At 40.6% G+C, this 17,649-nt stretch overlaps 1 protein-coding gene across 1 annotated transcript in view; it reads right to left on the reverse strand.

Moving 5' to 3' along the window:
- Nucleotides 1–456: 456 nt before the first annotated feature.
- The window catches only part of LOC117944982 (substance-P receptor-like), a 24,373-nt gene continuing 7,180 nt past the window's right edge, over nt 457–17,649 (reverse strand). The window contains exon 2 of the mRNA XM_034872212.1: nt 457–655. Coding sequence (XP_034728103.1) covers nt 457–655 — 199 coding nt within the window. The remainder of the gene's footprint in view (nt 656–17,649) is intronic.

Genomic DNA, 17,649 nt, shown 5'->3' on the forward strand with positions numbered 1-17,649 from the left:
TCATTCCATTAAATTGTTTTTTTCAAAATCTATTCTTTGTTGATTTTTTGTTCATTCATTTTTGTTCATTTTTTGTTGATTGATTTATTCTCACTTGTATGTTGTGCTGGTTTAATGTCTTGACATTTTTTATGTATGAAGCACCTGGTAAACTTGAAAATCAATTGCCTTCTTCCTCTTAGTAAAAATACAAACCGAAAATGAATGGTAGAGTGCTTCAATCAAATTGCTCTTTTCTCCTGTTCTTTTTGCTTTTCAGTGGAGGGAGAACACAAATCCCCCATGATGTGCCTTCAATTTATTCACTACAAAGCACAAAATGCTTCCGTGCCTTTTCGCTGCGCTCTCTCATTTGCACTTACAGTAATACAAACAACATCCTCCCACATTTGCTGTCTATTCAAAAGCAATTAACAGTACTTGTTGGCTAAATGAATGGCTCTTGCACTCAAAGACTCACATCTTTTTGAAGTCGCACAAGGTGTATTCGGGCCAGTCGATGTGGCACACCACCCGGTCGGGGCGCTGGTCTGTGTTGGAGTAGTAATACTGGGGGAAGGCCAGGAGCAGAGCCAGCACCCAGATCACTCCCACCACCACCTTGGTCTCTGTAGATGACATGCGCTGCTGCAGAGGATGGATGATGGCCATGTACCTGCAGGGGTGAACAGGAGCAGAACGGTAAGCAACACCAGAGCCTTGACCCTTAACCCGAGAAAACCTTATATATTAGTCACCACCTATGACATAATGCAGTTGGTATGATGACTAGGGCTGGGTTAAAAGAATCAATTCTCCAATTAAATTCATCTTTGTTTGAGTGATCTGATTACTATTAATAAAATCCCAAATGATTATTGATTTACTGTATGCCTTTTCACCATGGATGTATGTAGACAAAATGTGACGAGCCGGGAGAAGTTAAGTGGAAAACAAAGGAGATTCACACAGGAAAATGGTTTGTGTTCTGGGCGTAGGAGTCCTGTGGGAAGGATCGATTGGACATTGTTTCAACTCAATAAAAAGAGAATTTAAAAGCAAATTTCAAAATGAAACACAAGCTGCTGGACACACACGTCAAACTACACAGTAAGCTTCAATTTGATGTTACAAAAACCAAATTGTGGATAAAAACGTAGGGATGTAAACCAACACTAGAACTACATTATAAAGAGTGTTCGCTGTGAAAAAAAACAAGAGTGCATGAATAACTTAAAATGACCGTGTACATCATCACATCCGGAAATGGGTTTTCAAACACTTTTGCTAGCAGAATCCATTTCCTCATTAAACATATAATGCTTCAGGGTGTGAGGCGAAATGATAAGACTTCACTTCATTTCTTATTTTATCCTCTGCATAGATTTTTGACTTAAGTTCATCAGATGTTTAATTGTATTGATTTACTTTCATGTAAATCCCTTAAACATTGTTTTTTCTTCCTCATTACTCAATAACTTGGAAGCTATATCAATGCTTGCTGGTTTGATTTAACATGATCTTCAGGAACACATATTTCTAGACTTCATGTATTAAAAACCCTAAACAAATACAGTATATATATTAATGTCTACAGAGAATTAACATCAGTTACGTTTTGTTTGTCTCCCTTTTAAGTAGCGCTCTCCAGTCAAATTACGTCCTAAAAGGTCTAATTAAAGGTTTAATCTCACTAATATCCCAAATGAATCTGCTAAATGGACAGTCTCCTTTTAATTATATCAGAGACAAGAGGGGGCTTTTGAAATCAAACGCTCCCAGCAGTATGCTAAAAATGGAAGATCACAGCCTTGGCTTTACTTTGGCTCTGTTCAAATAGCGCTGGCAGCCGTGTGGCTTTTATTCATGTAGGTGAGTCATAGTTGGGCTATTGATGTCAGAATCAAACACACACCTGCAGAGAACAGTGGTCTTTTCTCTCCACAGCCCGTACCATCATCACGCCTGCTGGCAATGCAAGCACCTTGCTCAGGTGAAATACATCCTGGACACTCAATCAGACAACAGTAAAGGTAAAATGGGCACTTAATCTGTCATTATTGAAGACTAAAGTTTATCAAGAATGCATAAAGAATCTGGATTATCATCTGGTTTTAATAGAGAATACAAAAAACTTTATTGCTTGAGTAAAGTCAAAACTGTAACCACAGACTGTGTATTAATAATGGATGTAGCATTGGTGAAGCCACCCATTGGTTGTGGCCTGCCATTTTGAAGTCGGGAGTTAGCATTTTTGCCATCGGCATCTTGGAGCAAAAAGTGAACATATATGGACAAAAGGGTGTAGCTGCGGAGAATTACACATGTGTTGTGTATGGTTTCAATGGTGCTGCACTAAGCTAAATGCTAAAAGAAGGAAAGTCACAGATTTCAACCACACAGGCATGCTACTTCGCTAGTAGCCTTGGTACTTGCTAACACTAGTGCTGCTTGCACAAGCACCGGCTTCTTTCTGCAACATTATGGCTGTTGTCAGTAGCTACAGGCACTGTGTTATTAATAAATGTCTTACTTACTCTCGCTTTGCTTCATTTTTGCAGGCAGTTTCACACCACTTGTCCCACTCAACAGCCTTTGTTTAGATTCACTCACAGAATAGTCAATTGTAGTGGGTACTGGGGGAGGGGGTGGGGGGGTTGCTGATGGCATTTGTTATAATAATACATGTGAAGTGGGATTCATTATTGAAGAGTAAAAAATAAGCTCAACCATAAGTTTAATAGGTGTTAATGAGGCGTCTTGGAGTTTTGGGGACCCAAGGCTAATACCGACCTTTACCTAATGGCAACGTGAGTCATTCAGAGTTTTACTAGAGGGTAAAAGCCGACCTCTGGGTACTGGTGTTGTTTAACATATACGCTTAAGTACATGCATGCTAACAAGACATTTTTAGGCGACCAAAATGTACCAAAGTGTGTGAATAAATCCAACCGCTTTCTGACAGATTTAAGTTTCACTTTCCATGATCCGTGACCGATGGAGGAGCACCTTGGCAGCAGGGATTTAAACCTTTAAGGAAATGTTGAGGATAAGAAAAATCTAAAGTGTGGGTGCATTTTGAAAACATGATCCAAAGTATGGTGCCAGTTGTGTGCCACCGCCCGATACAGGACCGCAACCAGGGTGTAATCCAGTGTGCAGTCCACGGCATGATCCGTCTGCCCCAGTGATCACCGAATCCTAAACACCAGAACAGCAAGCTGCGGTGATAAATGCGATAGGTAAACTTAAAAAAAAAGCTTTAGCCACAAAAGCTGAATGTTTCATACGATAGGATCATTGTAAATTATCCATCCATCCATCCATCCATCTTCATCCGCTTATCCAGTATTGGGTCGCTGCGCCGGAGGTGTGAGTTGAAAGTCTGTTGGACAGGGGCCTCCTCCAGACGTTCCCAGTTTACCCGCACTGCCCGTTTGGGCGTACCAGGTCTGTCCAGAGTCTTCCCCCCTCCCATGACCCAACTCACCACCAGATGGTGATCAGTTGACAGCTCTGGCCCTCTCTTCACCTGAGTGTCCAAAACATACGGCCTCAGATCAGATGAAACGATTATAAAATCGATCATTGACCTTTGGCCTAGGGTGCTCTGGTACCACATACACTTATGAGCATCCTTATGTTCGAAAAGGGTGTTTGTGATGGACAATCCATGGCTAGCGCGGAAGTCCAACAACAGACAACCACTCTGGTTTAGATCAGGGAGGCCGTTCCTCCCAATCACGCCTCTCCAAGTATCTCCATCATTGCCTACGTGTGTGTTGAAATCCCCCAGCAGAACTATGGAGTCCCCTACTGGAGCCCCATACAGGACTCCATTCAAGGTCTCCAAGAAGGCCGAATACTCCGAACTCTTGTTTGGTGCATATGCACAAACAGTCAGAGTTTTCCCCCCCATCACCCGCAGGCGTAGGGAGGCGACCCTCTCGTCCACCGGGGTAAACTCCAACGCAGCGGCGCTCAGCCTGTGCTTGTGAATATCCCCACACCCGTCCGGCGCCTCACACCATGGGCAACTATGGAGTAGAACAGAGTCCAACCCTTATCCAGGAGTACGGTTCCAGAACCGAGACTGTGCGTAGAGGTGAGCCCCACCAGATCTAACTGGTAGCGCTCCACCTCCCGCACAAGTTCCGGCTCCTTCCCCCACAGAGAGGTGACATTCCACGTCCCCTAGAGCCAGCCTCTGCCGCCCTGGTCTGGTCCGTCGAAGCCCCTGACCTTCGCTGCTACCCATATAACAACGCACCCGACCCCTTTGGATCCTCCCACAGGTGGTGGGCCCATGGGCTGGAAGGAGAAGTGCCAGAATAAGACTATAACTAACAAGAATTTAAAGATTTAAACAGATTTGTAATCAAATGTTGACTAAGAAGCCATACACACTACAGAATTAGCGTTAGATAAGAAGATTGATGCCATTGATACCATGATGCCAATAGTATCACGATGCAAGGTACCATAAATATGTAGCTGGAGCCAGCATCTGGTTAGCTTAGCTTAGCATAAGGAGTTTAAATGTGGAAACATTCCAGGAAGCTCTCACAAGTTATATCTTGTTTGTTGGATCCTTCCAAAACATGAAGTGTAACTAAATTCACATGGCTTTTTTATTGATTTTCAAACGTGGGACCTAAAACCGACCTACCAGAACCTCAACACGTGAAAAGATTAGAAATACAAGAATAAAAATAATTTGAAAAAAATAATTATTTACTTGCTTCAAGTACTAAGTTATAGAAATAATAAAATAGTTATTTGTCTCCTTTACCAACAATAGCAAATTCAGTGGCAAACTTTCATATAAAAAAGAATAATAAGATAAGAATACTATAAGCAATATAATATTTCTAAAGGCAATGGATTTCCAAGAATGAGGTGTATTGTAAAGGCAAGGTTTTTCCAGCATAGACAAAAAGTTTGGTGTCCGCCCCCCCCCCAAAGAAGTTTAAGCCAGGGCCATGGGACAATCATGAGCGCAAAATGTCAGCAGCCAGCCTCCCTTTCATCCACAGCCACTACTGTTTATGTGGCTGGCGCTGATTTGACTGGATGTGAACTCTTTATACCGCTAATGGTGTCTCTGTTTGCAGAGTCACACTGTACCGGACTCTCCCGGTGACCATGCATCTCAGGGGGGCGGCGGCACAGCAAAAGCTGATGGGCGCAGAGCTCTCCTTCCACCGGGGCTCCGATTGATGTCTGTCTGCGTGGCAGACTCTATCAGTATTAAATTCAGACAGTTTCCTAACCTATAAAAACATCTTATAGCAGCGATAAATACTTTTCCCCATGTTTTGGTACAGTTTGTTCGTTTCACCCTACGTTAGTTCGCATGAAATCCAAAGTTTCAACTGTTTTAGCGTCATTGTTCTGACTCCCTGAACAAGCTGCAGAGATGTTGTCCCGCTCCTCTTCTCTGCTGAGCCCGGCTCAAGTAACAGCAGCAGTTCAACTGTATACTACTTTATGATGGTTAGATGTGCAAGGAATCCGCGATTCCCATTCATGCTGAATTGTAGGGGCGGTCTGTTACACTACTGCAGGCCTATAGCCTAGTCAATAATCAATTTCATAATTTTTTTGATCATTATTTCAAAATAGAAAACCTTAAATTTCATGATGTTTTGTATTCATAACTCAATTGGATCATTGTACAAATTAGCTACAAAAGTAATAGCAGTTACCTTATATAAGTTACTCCGCCATTTTTCAACAAAGAAGCAAAATGTGCTCTATGGGAAAACAGATATGTTTATGTTATACTAGTCAAATGAACAGGGGTCTCATTTATAAAACTGTGCGTAGGATCCCACGCCCAAAAGACTACAAATGGCGTACGCCAAAAATACTCCGATTTATAAAACTGTGCGTATGCACATCTGTAAGCAATGTTCCCTTTATAAATCACAGTTCACCCACCTAAGTGTGTGTACATGAATCAGCCTCTTATTCCGCCCTGTACACGACCATTTTTAACCATAAATAGTCATTGCAAAGCACCTCATGAATACTGATCAGCAATGGCAATTTTAGACCCTTTTTGAGGGGTCTCAATCAATTGTAGTGCTTCAAGTTAGAGTTTGCGACTGTTTGTTAGTGAGTTAAGTTAGTGAGGACAAACAATTACATGTGCAAAGGGCTTGAAACAGGTTTAAGATACTGTGTTGCTGTCGCCAATGCTATGCACATCTGACCCAGTCAAGGAAAGGATTAACAGAAATGTAGTGTTGGCCAATCGGAGGTGCTTGTGCCAGACTTCCTCCTTAGGCTGAGTCTCTATCTGATCTGTTAGAGGGGGAGCAAGAAACCGTGTTAAGTTTGACGTTAGTAGTCCCCAGAGAAGAAGTTGGTCATTTCGTGGTCAAGATTAGAACCCAAATTGAATCATAAGCAACTAAAATTGCATTGAGAACATTGTGTTAAATTGGTCGTTTGCTGTCAAATTGTGTCCGGTTTAGTTCCACCTTAGTGTTAATGTTGGCTAACGTTGTTTATCAGAGATTATTGGCTAATGAAATTACTGATTCAGCAGGGGGGTGGGGGTTTAACACTTTTGCAACGCACTGTATCCATGTCACATTGTCATTAGGGGCTCAGCCCACCTAAAGGTTTTATCTTAGAATCGACCCTTGCTGATTTTAAGGGTCTGGCAGTTCTGGCAACAGACGACAGTTGGGGAAAAAGCCAAAAACTTCTCAGATGCTCAGGAATGGCTGCAAATTGAGATATATTTTTAGCCTGATGAATAGACTACCTTTATTAATATCTTCCAAAATAACAGGCATTACGGCACTCAGTGACAGCTTTGATATATCAGACCTATCCAAGCCTTAGCAACAAAAGTTGAAGTATTTATGTAAAAAACTTCGCTGTCTGCCACTTTCCTTCCAGAGTAGCGAGGACCTGTATTTGTAACGGGATGGCACGGTTCCAACATGTTGCCCTCTCTACTGGACTCAATTCAGTACATAGATCCAATAGTACAGCTTTAGGGAATTTAAATCAGCATATTAGCCAGTCATCGTCATTGTCCTTGAAGTCTCTTTCCCTCCTGTTTCTTCCATTGGTGCAGTGCCAGCATTGCCATCATGCAGCATTACGGACGGGGGTCTCCGCAGAATTTATAGGTTTACAATAATGTTGTGATTGTTGACACCTTGTCAAAATCACAGCATCAACTAGATACAATTTAAAGATGAAAGTGTAAAAGGCAAACACTCTTTTCTTCATACAGGTTTTGTCACAACTGTATTAAAGTTTGGACCGATAATATTAAGTGTAACGATTGCGCAAAAGCTTAATGACTGTATTCCCAGATTATGATATATGATGATATATGCCAAGTAATAAAGATAGATATTTAGTTATTTCAATTCAATCAATTTTATTTATAGTATCAATTAATAACAAGAGTTATTCATGACACTTTAAAGATAGAGTACGTCTACAACGCACTCTATAATTTACAACGACCCGCACCCATTTCCACTGTGTTCTGTAGTCATCTAATGGTAGGTTGTATGATTCTAACAATGCAGTCGGGGGATCTCCAAATCCTGCGCTCCATAGAGGACAATGTGACGGTGAGACAGCGCTGATTAAATACTAAGAACGGATTTTGATTTAAGATTTGAGTTGGATTTTACAAGATGTTTATGGGACAATTATCACTCAGTACAAGCACAAATAACACTGCTGAATTTAACCTTTATGACAACGTGGATGAAATTTGCACGAGACATCAATACTTGAAAATACTACGAGTAATTGTTCTTCCACCATATACTTTTGCAGTCTGACATCAGTTCACCCCCTCACCATCTGCGTCGCCACTTCCCATTGTCTCCAAAATGTGCGTAGGCATGGATCAGAGTTTTCAAGGAGGATCCCACATTCTCCTGTCAAGTATGTTTTTTATAAATCAAAACCTTTGAGAGGGACATTTGGTGAATGCACATTTTCAGCCACGTTTTGTGCGTACGCCGTGTTTATTAATGAGATCCCTGGGCTTTCTGGTCAATTGTAGTTGGATTTCCTTTACTGTGTTATATTCCATTACATATACAATATGAAATGTGTTACCTGCAGAATTAATTTCTTTCCTTGACATAAATTAAGACATTTTTACCATTTATTTGTGCTTAAAAATGTACAAGAATGCAAGGAATTAGGGCTTTGATGCTCAAAACTTACTTGGGGAGGAGTCCCAAACCCCCTGCTTCATTTGTGTCTCCCCAAAAGACCATTTGAGCAAGGAAAAACCCTGAAAGGGCTTTGGATAAAACTCTATACTACTATATAAATGCAGCTCATCCATGCTTCCATTTAGTTGACACACTAGGGCCAAAAGGGTTGACAGCAAATCAAACCAGCCTAAATGACAGCAACACGCTCTTTCCTGCACTGGTCCGTATCAGTGTTATTGCTTTGTTATGCTGTAGATGTAAAAGAAGCTGATTAATTAAAAAATATCAAGGGATTTTACAAAATGTAAAAAAAGAAGGCTTAAAATAAATACAGAGATTACGTTTTACGTCTCACTGCTCAATAAGAGTGGAAAGTCATGACAATAGCTTCCCTTCCCTCAGGGCAGCAGTGGGAACCCAATTATCAAGTCAATCTGCAAAATGGCTTTGTGACCGACGCCTGCTGTGCAAACTCTAAAATCTACACTGTTACTCCTCCAGCGTAACTCAATATGAAAAATATTTATTTATCCGTCTTCTAATGTCCCATCAACCACCACTACAGCTCAGAGCTCGTTTTTTTAATGGATTTTTCGGTAGAGAACTCCTCCTGGGTTCTCCCTTTCATTTCACATCTTGGAAATCACACCTTTGAGACATTACACTCCAAATATCTGTTGGTAATATCTGATTCCTCTCAATAGGATACTTTTTTCACTAGCTGGCAGTCAGCATTGGCAGCGTGTGCTAGACTGCAAGTGTAACATACAACTCCAATTAACAACAAATAACATCTAAACTGCCTTGGCAATATAACAGTTCGATATACACACTATGATGCTGCTACGCTGTTTTCCTGAAGAAAAACCGGAAGTGATTAAGAAGGAAGCAGCTAAAGCGACAGATGGAATAGTCTGCCTTCAAGCCTCCCAGTGATTTTATTTGTCATTTTTGTTTTCCATATTGCATTTGAAAGTTAGCTGTGGTAATTTGATCATGGATGTGCTTCTTCTGGGTTATTGGCCTCTCAGGGGGTTGTTGTGGTTTTGCAGAAGGTTAGGTAAAACTCCCATCAGAAATAGACTAGGTGAAGGTGAGAGTGTTTGTGTGTTTGTATTTGTGTTGGGTAATTTGAAGGATTGTCACTGTTGCAATTGCCAACAGGTATACATAGGACCCCTTTAGCCACCTCTGTCTCATCAATAGCAGACACTCCTTGGTCCTGTACAAAACCAATGTCCACCTGCACACCACAGCTTCCTCTCTTCCCTGGATGAGTGTGGAGTGTAGCATAATGTGTGTATTTGCACCTAGACATGCTCTTTGTAAGCAGCGTGTCTCCACCGAGGGTGAATATGAGCTTGCTTGTTCAGGTCAGCCAACAAAATCTGATCCTTTTAGCGTTTAAAAAGTGCTAAAAGTAACAAAAACTAAATCATTCAAATACAGAAATCACAAATAAAGAAAATGCAACAAACACTAAACAGTATTCTCCACTAGGGTGGGCTTCCGGTTCTGTGGCTCATAGTACCTACTAGTACTGTCACATGCACAATAGTTCTTTTGTGGAGCAAAAAACACATTGTTCCCAATTTTCATTCACAGAAAAACAGAAAGAGAAGAGTGGGCAGAATAATGATTATCCCTCTGGGGACAAAAGACGGAGGAGGGAGTGGAGGAAGTTGAAATTGGAAGAAGAAGATGAAAGGTGAGAGCTAGAGGCGAGTGAGCTGTTGTTGATGGTCTTTGCAGTAAGTCATCTGAGCTGGTCTGTCTGGGACAAGCTGACTGTGTGCTTCAGCTACAGGAGCCTAGGTGGATATAAAAAGGTCCAGCGCGGTCCCGTGTCAGCCAATCACTCTTTCATTTGTTCCTGTATTTGCTCCTTAGCACTCTGATTGGGAGCATGTACTGGAGTAGTAGAAGTCAGAGAAGTCAACTTGATGGTCACAAATCTGGCGGGTTGTGAACGAGTAGAAAGCGGTTTCAAAATCACATACTGCAGACAACTGCAGTTTGCAGTACCTACCACATATTGCGTTCATCAGTAGTATCAGTAGTATCTTGTCAACTGTCACCTCAGTGGAACTTCTCAATTCCAAATTCTAACTCTATTTAGTTGATTTCTCACATAAAAAAGTCTCAAAAGTGAATTTAGTGATGAAATAGCAGACAAATATTGTAAATATGTTCCAGTTGTTGGCCAGAACAGCAATTCAAAGTAGCGATTCTTACAACACTTTGCATTGTGGGATACAGTAGGCGAGATAGACTGATCCACGGCATACTGGAGATTTTCTTCCAATCAGTACAACAGCCGGATATTTTTGCCATAATGCAGATTTTGCTTTTGTTTGCAAACAGCATACTACATGTTACATTACGGCCAAATCAGTGGGCAATGCTAGTATAGTATGCGGTTTTGAAAATGCCCAAACTCTTTTTTTGTCTAAATAACTTCCACTGAAGTGCCCTTAAAGTAACGGCACTTTTCATGTATTATCTGACTCTTAACAAACCTTGACAATCTGTCGACAAAGCAATGGACATTACATTAAGATGTTTCCCAGAATGCATTTCAGTAACAAGAGACTGTAGTAGCGTTCTGATCCACTGTGTACATAAACAGTTCTTCCTACTCCCTAATAAGGGAATGTTGGTTAAGGGAACTTCACTTGACAAAATCCCTCCATTCGGAACAAGCTGCAATGTCACTAACGCAGATATAACTTCCTAAACACCTTGGATACGTTGCTGCTACTGTGGAGATTTTTACTCTACTGAACTGAAACAAAAACTGATACCATAACAAAACTTATTCTACTGAAATATATGTAAATTTAAAAGATGTACACTGGTGCTTTTATGTGGCGCAATCTCGCTTGTCCTTGGGCGAGACACTGAACCCAGAGTTGCCCCGGATACTGCGCCATCAGGGGGTAAATGTGTGCAAGTGTTTATCTGATGAACAGGTGGCACCTTTTACGGCAGCCTTGACAGCCACAGTGTGTGAATGGTGAATGGTTCCTGTACTAAGAAAGCGCTTTGAGTAGTCGTTTTGTAAAGCGGCTCATGCTGAAACTTACAACATTTTGTCCCATTTAGCGTCAAACAATGTTTAAAAAAAAAAAAATTTAGGGTCACTTTTATGCCCATTTACAACAATATTTGTCAACTTAGAGATATTTGTAGACATACACATACTGCATATATGTATATATTGAAATATGAAATTGTACACCTAAATGTTAAATCTAAATACTAAATCTAAATGTTGAATAAATATTAAATCTAAATCTAAATGTTAAATCTCAATGTAAAGGCTAAACTTAAATGTTAAATTTAAATGTAAAATGTAAATGTTAAATCTAACTGTTAAATCTAAATTTAAATGATAATGTAAATGTTAAATCTAAATCTAAATGTTGCATTTAAATTAAATGCTGAATCTAAATCTAAACGTTGAATCTAAATGCTAAATCTAAACGTTGAATCTAAATGCTAAATCTTCATAAAAGTGACACCCTTCATGAAAATGACACTAAAAACTCAAAGTACTCTTCAAATACAGTTTCTTCAAACATGTCTATTTTTTTTTTAAGGTAGTTATTATCACACTAATCCATGTCCAAGAGTCCATTTCCCCAGATGAGATGGTTTTCATTTGTTATTTGACACTATAAACACACACTGATGTCCTCCAGCTTTTAATTTGGTACTTCTGGTTACTAGCATTGTGAATTTGCATAGTAGTTTAATATTTAGTTTTTTCTGAAACATTTAGATTTAAAATCTACATTTAACATTTAGATTCAGATTTAATATTTGGCTTTAACTATTTAAAATATCTCTAAGTTGACAAATACTGTTGTAAATCTCCCTTGCTATTTCTTTCACAATATTTATATTATTAATTTTTTTTCTCCATATCTTATATTTTTTGCCCTTGCAGTTACCACTTCACTCATACACACAGGCACACACTATCCACACTCATGCTTTGTGTAACAACATGTTTTTCCAACTCCTTTCAACACCCTAACCGTAACCACCCAGTTCATTCTGCCCTATCACTAATAATAGCCTATGTCCTTTGTGTTTATCCACTGTCCTGTCCAACCCTGTCTTATCAGTTCTGTTATCGCCTGTCTCACTTCCCTCTGTTTGTCAGTCACCTTGTCGCGTTTCATGCGTTATGTGTGTTCCATAAATGGTGCTATAGTATAGCATTTTTTCCGCTACACAGTTTTTCCCGAAATATGGACCCATAGGGTCCATCGGAAAGGAATGGACTTCTCTCTATTGAACACTTGACCTCTGAACTTTACATCAAGAAATGCTTCCCTATGTTTACCAGCTAGTCTCCAACATTCTGTGTATTTTTTATGCATGTATCAAATTACATGACATAGTTCCTTTTGTTGCTTAAAGAAAAACTTTCTAGATACTGTTTATTTTTATTTTTTAAATAGGACATGAATCCCAATCTTTTGAATCCCAACAGACGCTTGATCAGGTGCCTTTGTTGCTATTAACGCTAAAAGTCTCCTTTAGCGTCATGTGACAAGCTTTACCTAAACACGCTTGGTTGGGACTACTGGCGGTTGGGTTTAGGGAAATTTCGTGGGTGGGCTAAGGGTTCATTAAGATTAAGAAGAAAGCGGTTTTCCTGACAAACAGCACTAACAGGACAGTTAAAGACACACTAGGGACACCAACCCTGTTCTCCTGGGTGAAAGTACTGTGTTTTACGTGCTACTCACTAAACCTTATCTACGTGCTGAGCTCCCCAGTACGTTCTAGACACATACCCAAGGGTGCCTTTTTCGTCAAATCTCATTCTGACAGCCACTGTCCAAACGTCCGTATTTTACGCGTTTGGAGTAAGTACGGGTGGTTTGTTTGACCCATCCACCACCTAAATCTCCTTGAACGTAATTTGGCATTCTTGTCAACTTACGGCTACTAGAGGGCGCGGCCACTATAAACATATACAGTATATGTCGTAATTGCTGCTTGAATTAGTTGTTAGGTGGACGTTTTTCAGTAGAGGACATGAAAAATGCTGATGAATTAAATCGGGTTCTGATTTCGTGAGACTGTTATTGATTATAATTTAACTGGTTGGTATGATTGGAAGTTTAAAGTTTGGGGCAGTCTTTCCCCTGCTCTCATATTGGGCAGACTTTCAGACTTTGTGTGGGGCTGTCTTTTATGCTAAAAAATGCCGTTGCAAAGTCAGGCAGATGTCGGTAGTTGTGTGAGGTACAATAACCGTCAAAATAGCAGAACTTTACACAGTTGTGTTACACAGTGCACCTTTGAAATGAAATAAGTGTTGCACCAATGTTGCAATGTAGTGTAATAGCAGAGTCTGGGCCTCCTTGATGGCCATGTACATCACAATCTTTCCTGTGTTGCTGCCTTTTAACACTTCAGGTACATTAATGAATGGCTTGCAGAATCTTCCTTGGTAAATTGCAAGACCAATTGAACTGCTGGATATTCAACTCAAGCTCCTGGTCCCCAAAATGACAGCTTAGAAAACTGCTAGTGCATTTGCCTGTTATGGTAAAAATGGAAGAGGGGCTTCTGGTTGTACAGAGCAGCCATGCTGTTGAGTCACAAAGTTACTTTTAGCTGATCCAAACATTGGTGTTATTAGATAAGATAACATAATGACATAAATTGGTCTGTGCTGAAAATACTAAAAATATAATGCTAAATTGCATATACAGTATTTCTCAGTCATTCTGTCCAATCAAGAGTAGTTTTACTCAAATGTGAATTAAATAAATGCAACCTGCCTTTCTCGCCAAATCATTCGGAATAATCATTGTTGGAAATTTTAAACTGTCCTCTTTGAGTAAAGCAGGAATTAATCAGTGAAGTGATCTTTAGTAATTTATTCAAAGGGCCAAGAGCAGCTATCGCTGGCAGCCACACAGACGAGCAGAACTAAATGGAGGAGAAATTAGCCTCGCTAAATGAGATGATAATGAATTTGGTCATACCCTCCACACTACACTGAGCACGTTGATTCATTGTAACTATTTAACAATATCTGTCAATTCTCCATACCCTCTAACCCCTAGGAGCCTAGGGCAAAAAGCAGAGAAATATACTGAACAGGTGACCAGTCTATTACAGGGCCAATACATTCTGTCATTCTAGACAATTATATTCACGCACACTGTATGAGCAATTTAGAGCTGTCATTTCACTTGAGTCATGTCTGTGGACCACAAGAGATTGGTTCAACTAAGGAGACCCGCAGAAACACATTAGAGCTTGTGGATTGTGTTATGCAGCTAGTGAATTTTCTTATTGCCATGGAATCTTTAACAAATCCAATCAAACTGATTTTCACAGCTGTGTTCACTGTGTTTACTTGGCCGGAATCAGTCCACATGCTAGGCAATTTTAATGACATTTTCAACATGTTGAGAGGCTAAAATCGCATTTAAAACTTGCCCTGTTTAAGCCTATTGGGTGCTAACTCTAGCAGGAGGATAACACTGTGTACACCAATTGTTTCAATTTTTCTTGCTTTCTTTACAAACAACAGAGCTAAATGTTGAAATTGACCAGAGTTTTCCTCTGACATTAAATCATACATTAAGTCATAAAACGATATTTCTGTTTATAGAATAATCAGACTGGCTGGCCAGGCTCACAGACATGTTAACTAAGGCTAACATTAGCTTTAATGTTACAGGCATGGCTTCAAACATCGGCAAGGATTTAAGGACTTCAAAATTATTGCACATATCCGAACAACAGAACAGATGAGAGACACATCCCCAAAGACTATGACACTCGGCACATCCCAGAAGCATGCATGAAACGATTCTCCGCTCTGCTAAAGAAATGCGCCAGGTTTATTTTCACAAGGGACGTTCGGACAGCCAGGCAGGCAGTCAATAAGCAAGAGTTTCCATTCAGTTTACCTAGGGTGACCATATTTTGATTTCTAAAAAACGAGGACACTCGGCCAAGCCTCGAGACACAAATTCAGACAGGCTTCTCACAGGTTAATGAACATGCTTTATTATGCCCCAGTCGTACACAAATATCTTATGTAATGGAATATGAACACAACCGGACACAAAATAGCTCTTTTCAAAAAAAAAAAATGAAACAATGTTCTAAATATGACCTATTCCGTGTCAGCTTCAAAATCCAGCTTCAATTAAATATCTCTTAAAACCTTTTCAATGTATTAAGATAAGGTTTGCGGTGTCAATGTGAGCTTTGAGATCTCCAGCACTTTTATTAAACACTGAAACAAATGTGCTAGCTTTGTACACGGAGCACTCCGCCTCCCACTTGTCAAGGCCAGGACGGTACATGCAAGGTTTTTATTGCAGTTCAACTGTAATACTGCGCTTACGCTTCGGCTCAGCTGTCTGTTCTGCTCCCTGTATGTGCTCCCTGTATGCTCCCTGTTTGAACTGCTCCCTGTCTGACCTGCTCGGCTGTCTGTTCTGCTCCTTGTATGTGCTCCTTGTCTGATCTGCTCCCTGTCTGAACTGCCTCTGTCTGATCTGCTCAGCTGTCTGATCTGCTCCCTGTTTGTTCTCCCTGTCTGATCTGCTCCATGTTTGTGCACGCCCAGAGGGCAGCCTCTCGGGAATTACGTCACGCAAAAAAGTACCGCAGTATAGTGTGCAAAGCATCAGTCAATTTAAGTACAAAAATAATGGTCCCATGAAAAACGGACATTTTCAAGAATTTATAAACTCTCCCCGGGTGCCCCGGACAGTACGTAAAATAGTTCAATTATAGTTTTTGTCTTCTTGACAACAAGAGATTCATCTTGGAGGTGGCAAAACATATTACCACAACACGGATCTTTATTTTATCGGGACAAAACCAGAAAAGAGAAGGCATTTAATTGCAGGAGTGCTTGGAGTGGAGGGTAGATACTAGCTTAATAAACACGTGATTGTTCTGTAAAGTAATTGCAGTATCAATATAAAGTGAGTCAGGCAGCAAGACGCTCCGCTTCTGAGACGCACCCGGTGTGGACTGGCGCGTAGTGGAGGACAGAACAAAAATGCGGTGAAGCTGGATCGCCTTGAAAGTGACTGATCACAAGAGGGCACTGTGCTTCCTTGGTTTCCATCCCTCATAATGTAAACATGTAGTTTCATTCAAGAAAGCAGAAATCAACTTTGGGAGCAGAGTTTACCTGCTACAGAGTGTATGCCCAACAGTGCTTGCATAGCTGACACTAGCGGGCGTGTGGTGGCTGCTCAGTGCGGGTGGTGCTAAGTCAATACATGCAGGTGCCATTCCTTCCCTCTACCTATGGGTTGCTTCACACTAACAGCTGCCTGTAACTCTCAATTGTTGAATTGGTGCGCAAAGAGTAATATTAGCGCATTTGAAATTATAGTATTTGCTTTTGAGCATGTCTTATCGCGCTCGCGAGATATGACAGTATATACACACACCATAAAGACAGATGCACATCCAAAAACACATGAATAAGCAACAACAGACACACACGCACCCATATTTAGGCACTCACACACATGCACACAGCAGCACAGTACTCTTTATTTAACCCATAAACATTCAGCCTCACTGTCATAAGGAGCCGTTACATTAATGAATAGGGTTCCTTCATAAATTAATGTTCATTGAGAGCAAATCTTAGGTTTCAATATATCACCCTCTCAAAAACCATATATTCCCAGCAGAGTCACTACAGTATTGAGTCGGTCGTGGGCAGATGAAACATGATTGCCTCCTTTTAGCTAAGGCGTTATTTCTACTTAGACTTGATCCAGAGGGCATTGGACCATTAACCTTGGCTGTGTTGATGGATGCTTCCACTCACTAAGCTACACAATGCTCCCTTTCATATACAACATTAAGCAGAGGTCCTCAGAGGTAGAAAAGAAAGCTATACATTATTTTCTTTTAATGGCAGTAAGACATACACTAACCGGCCACTTTATTAGGTACACCTGTCCAACTGCTCGTTAACACTTAATTTCTAAGCAGCCAATCACATGGCGGCAACTCAGTGCATTTAGGCATGTAGACATGGTCAAGAGAATCTCCTGCAGTTCAAACCGAGCATCAGTATGGGGAAGAAAGGTGATTTGAGTGACTTTGAACGTGGCATGATTGTTGGTGCCAGAAGGGCTGGTCTGAGTATTTCAGAAACGGCTAATCTACTGGGATTTTCACGCACAACCATCTCTAGGGTTTACAGAGAATGGTCCGAAAAAGAAAAAACATCCAGTGAGCGGCAGTTCTGTGGGCGGAAATGCCTTGTTGATGCCAGAGGTCAGAGGAGAATGGCCAGACTGGTTCGAGCTGATAGAAGGGCAACAGATTCAACAGATTTATTGACTCAAATAACCACCCGTTACAACCAAGGTGGGCAGAAGAGCATCTCTGAACGCACAGTACGTCGAACTTTGTGGCAGATGGGCTACAGCAG

This window comes from Etheostoma cragini, chromosome 5, assembly GCF_013103735.1.
Source record: "Etheostoma cragini isolate CJK2018 chromosome 5, CSU_Ecrag_1.0, whole genome shotgun sequence".
In the NCBI taxonomy this organism is placed as follows: Eukaryota; Metazoa; Chordata; class Actinopteri; order Perciformes; family Percidae; genus Etheostoma; species Etheostoma cragini.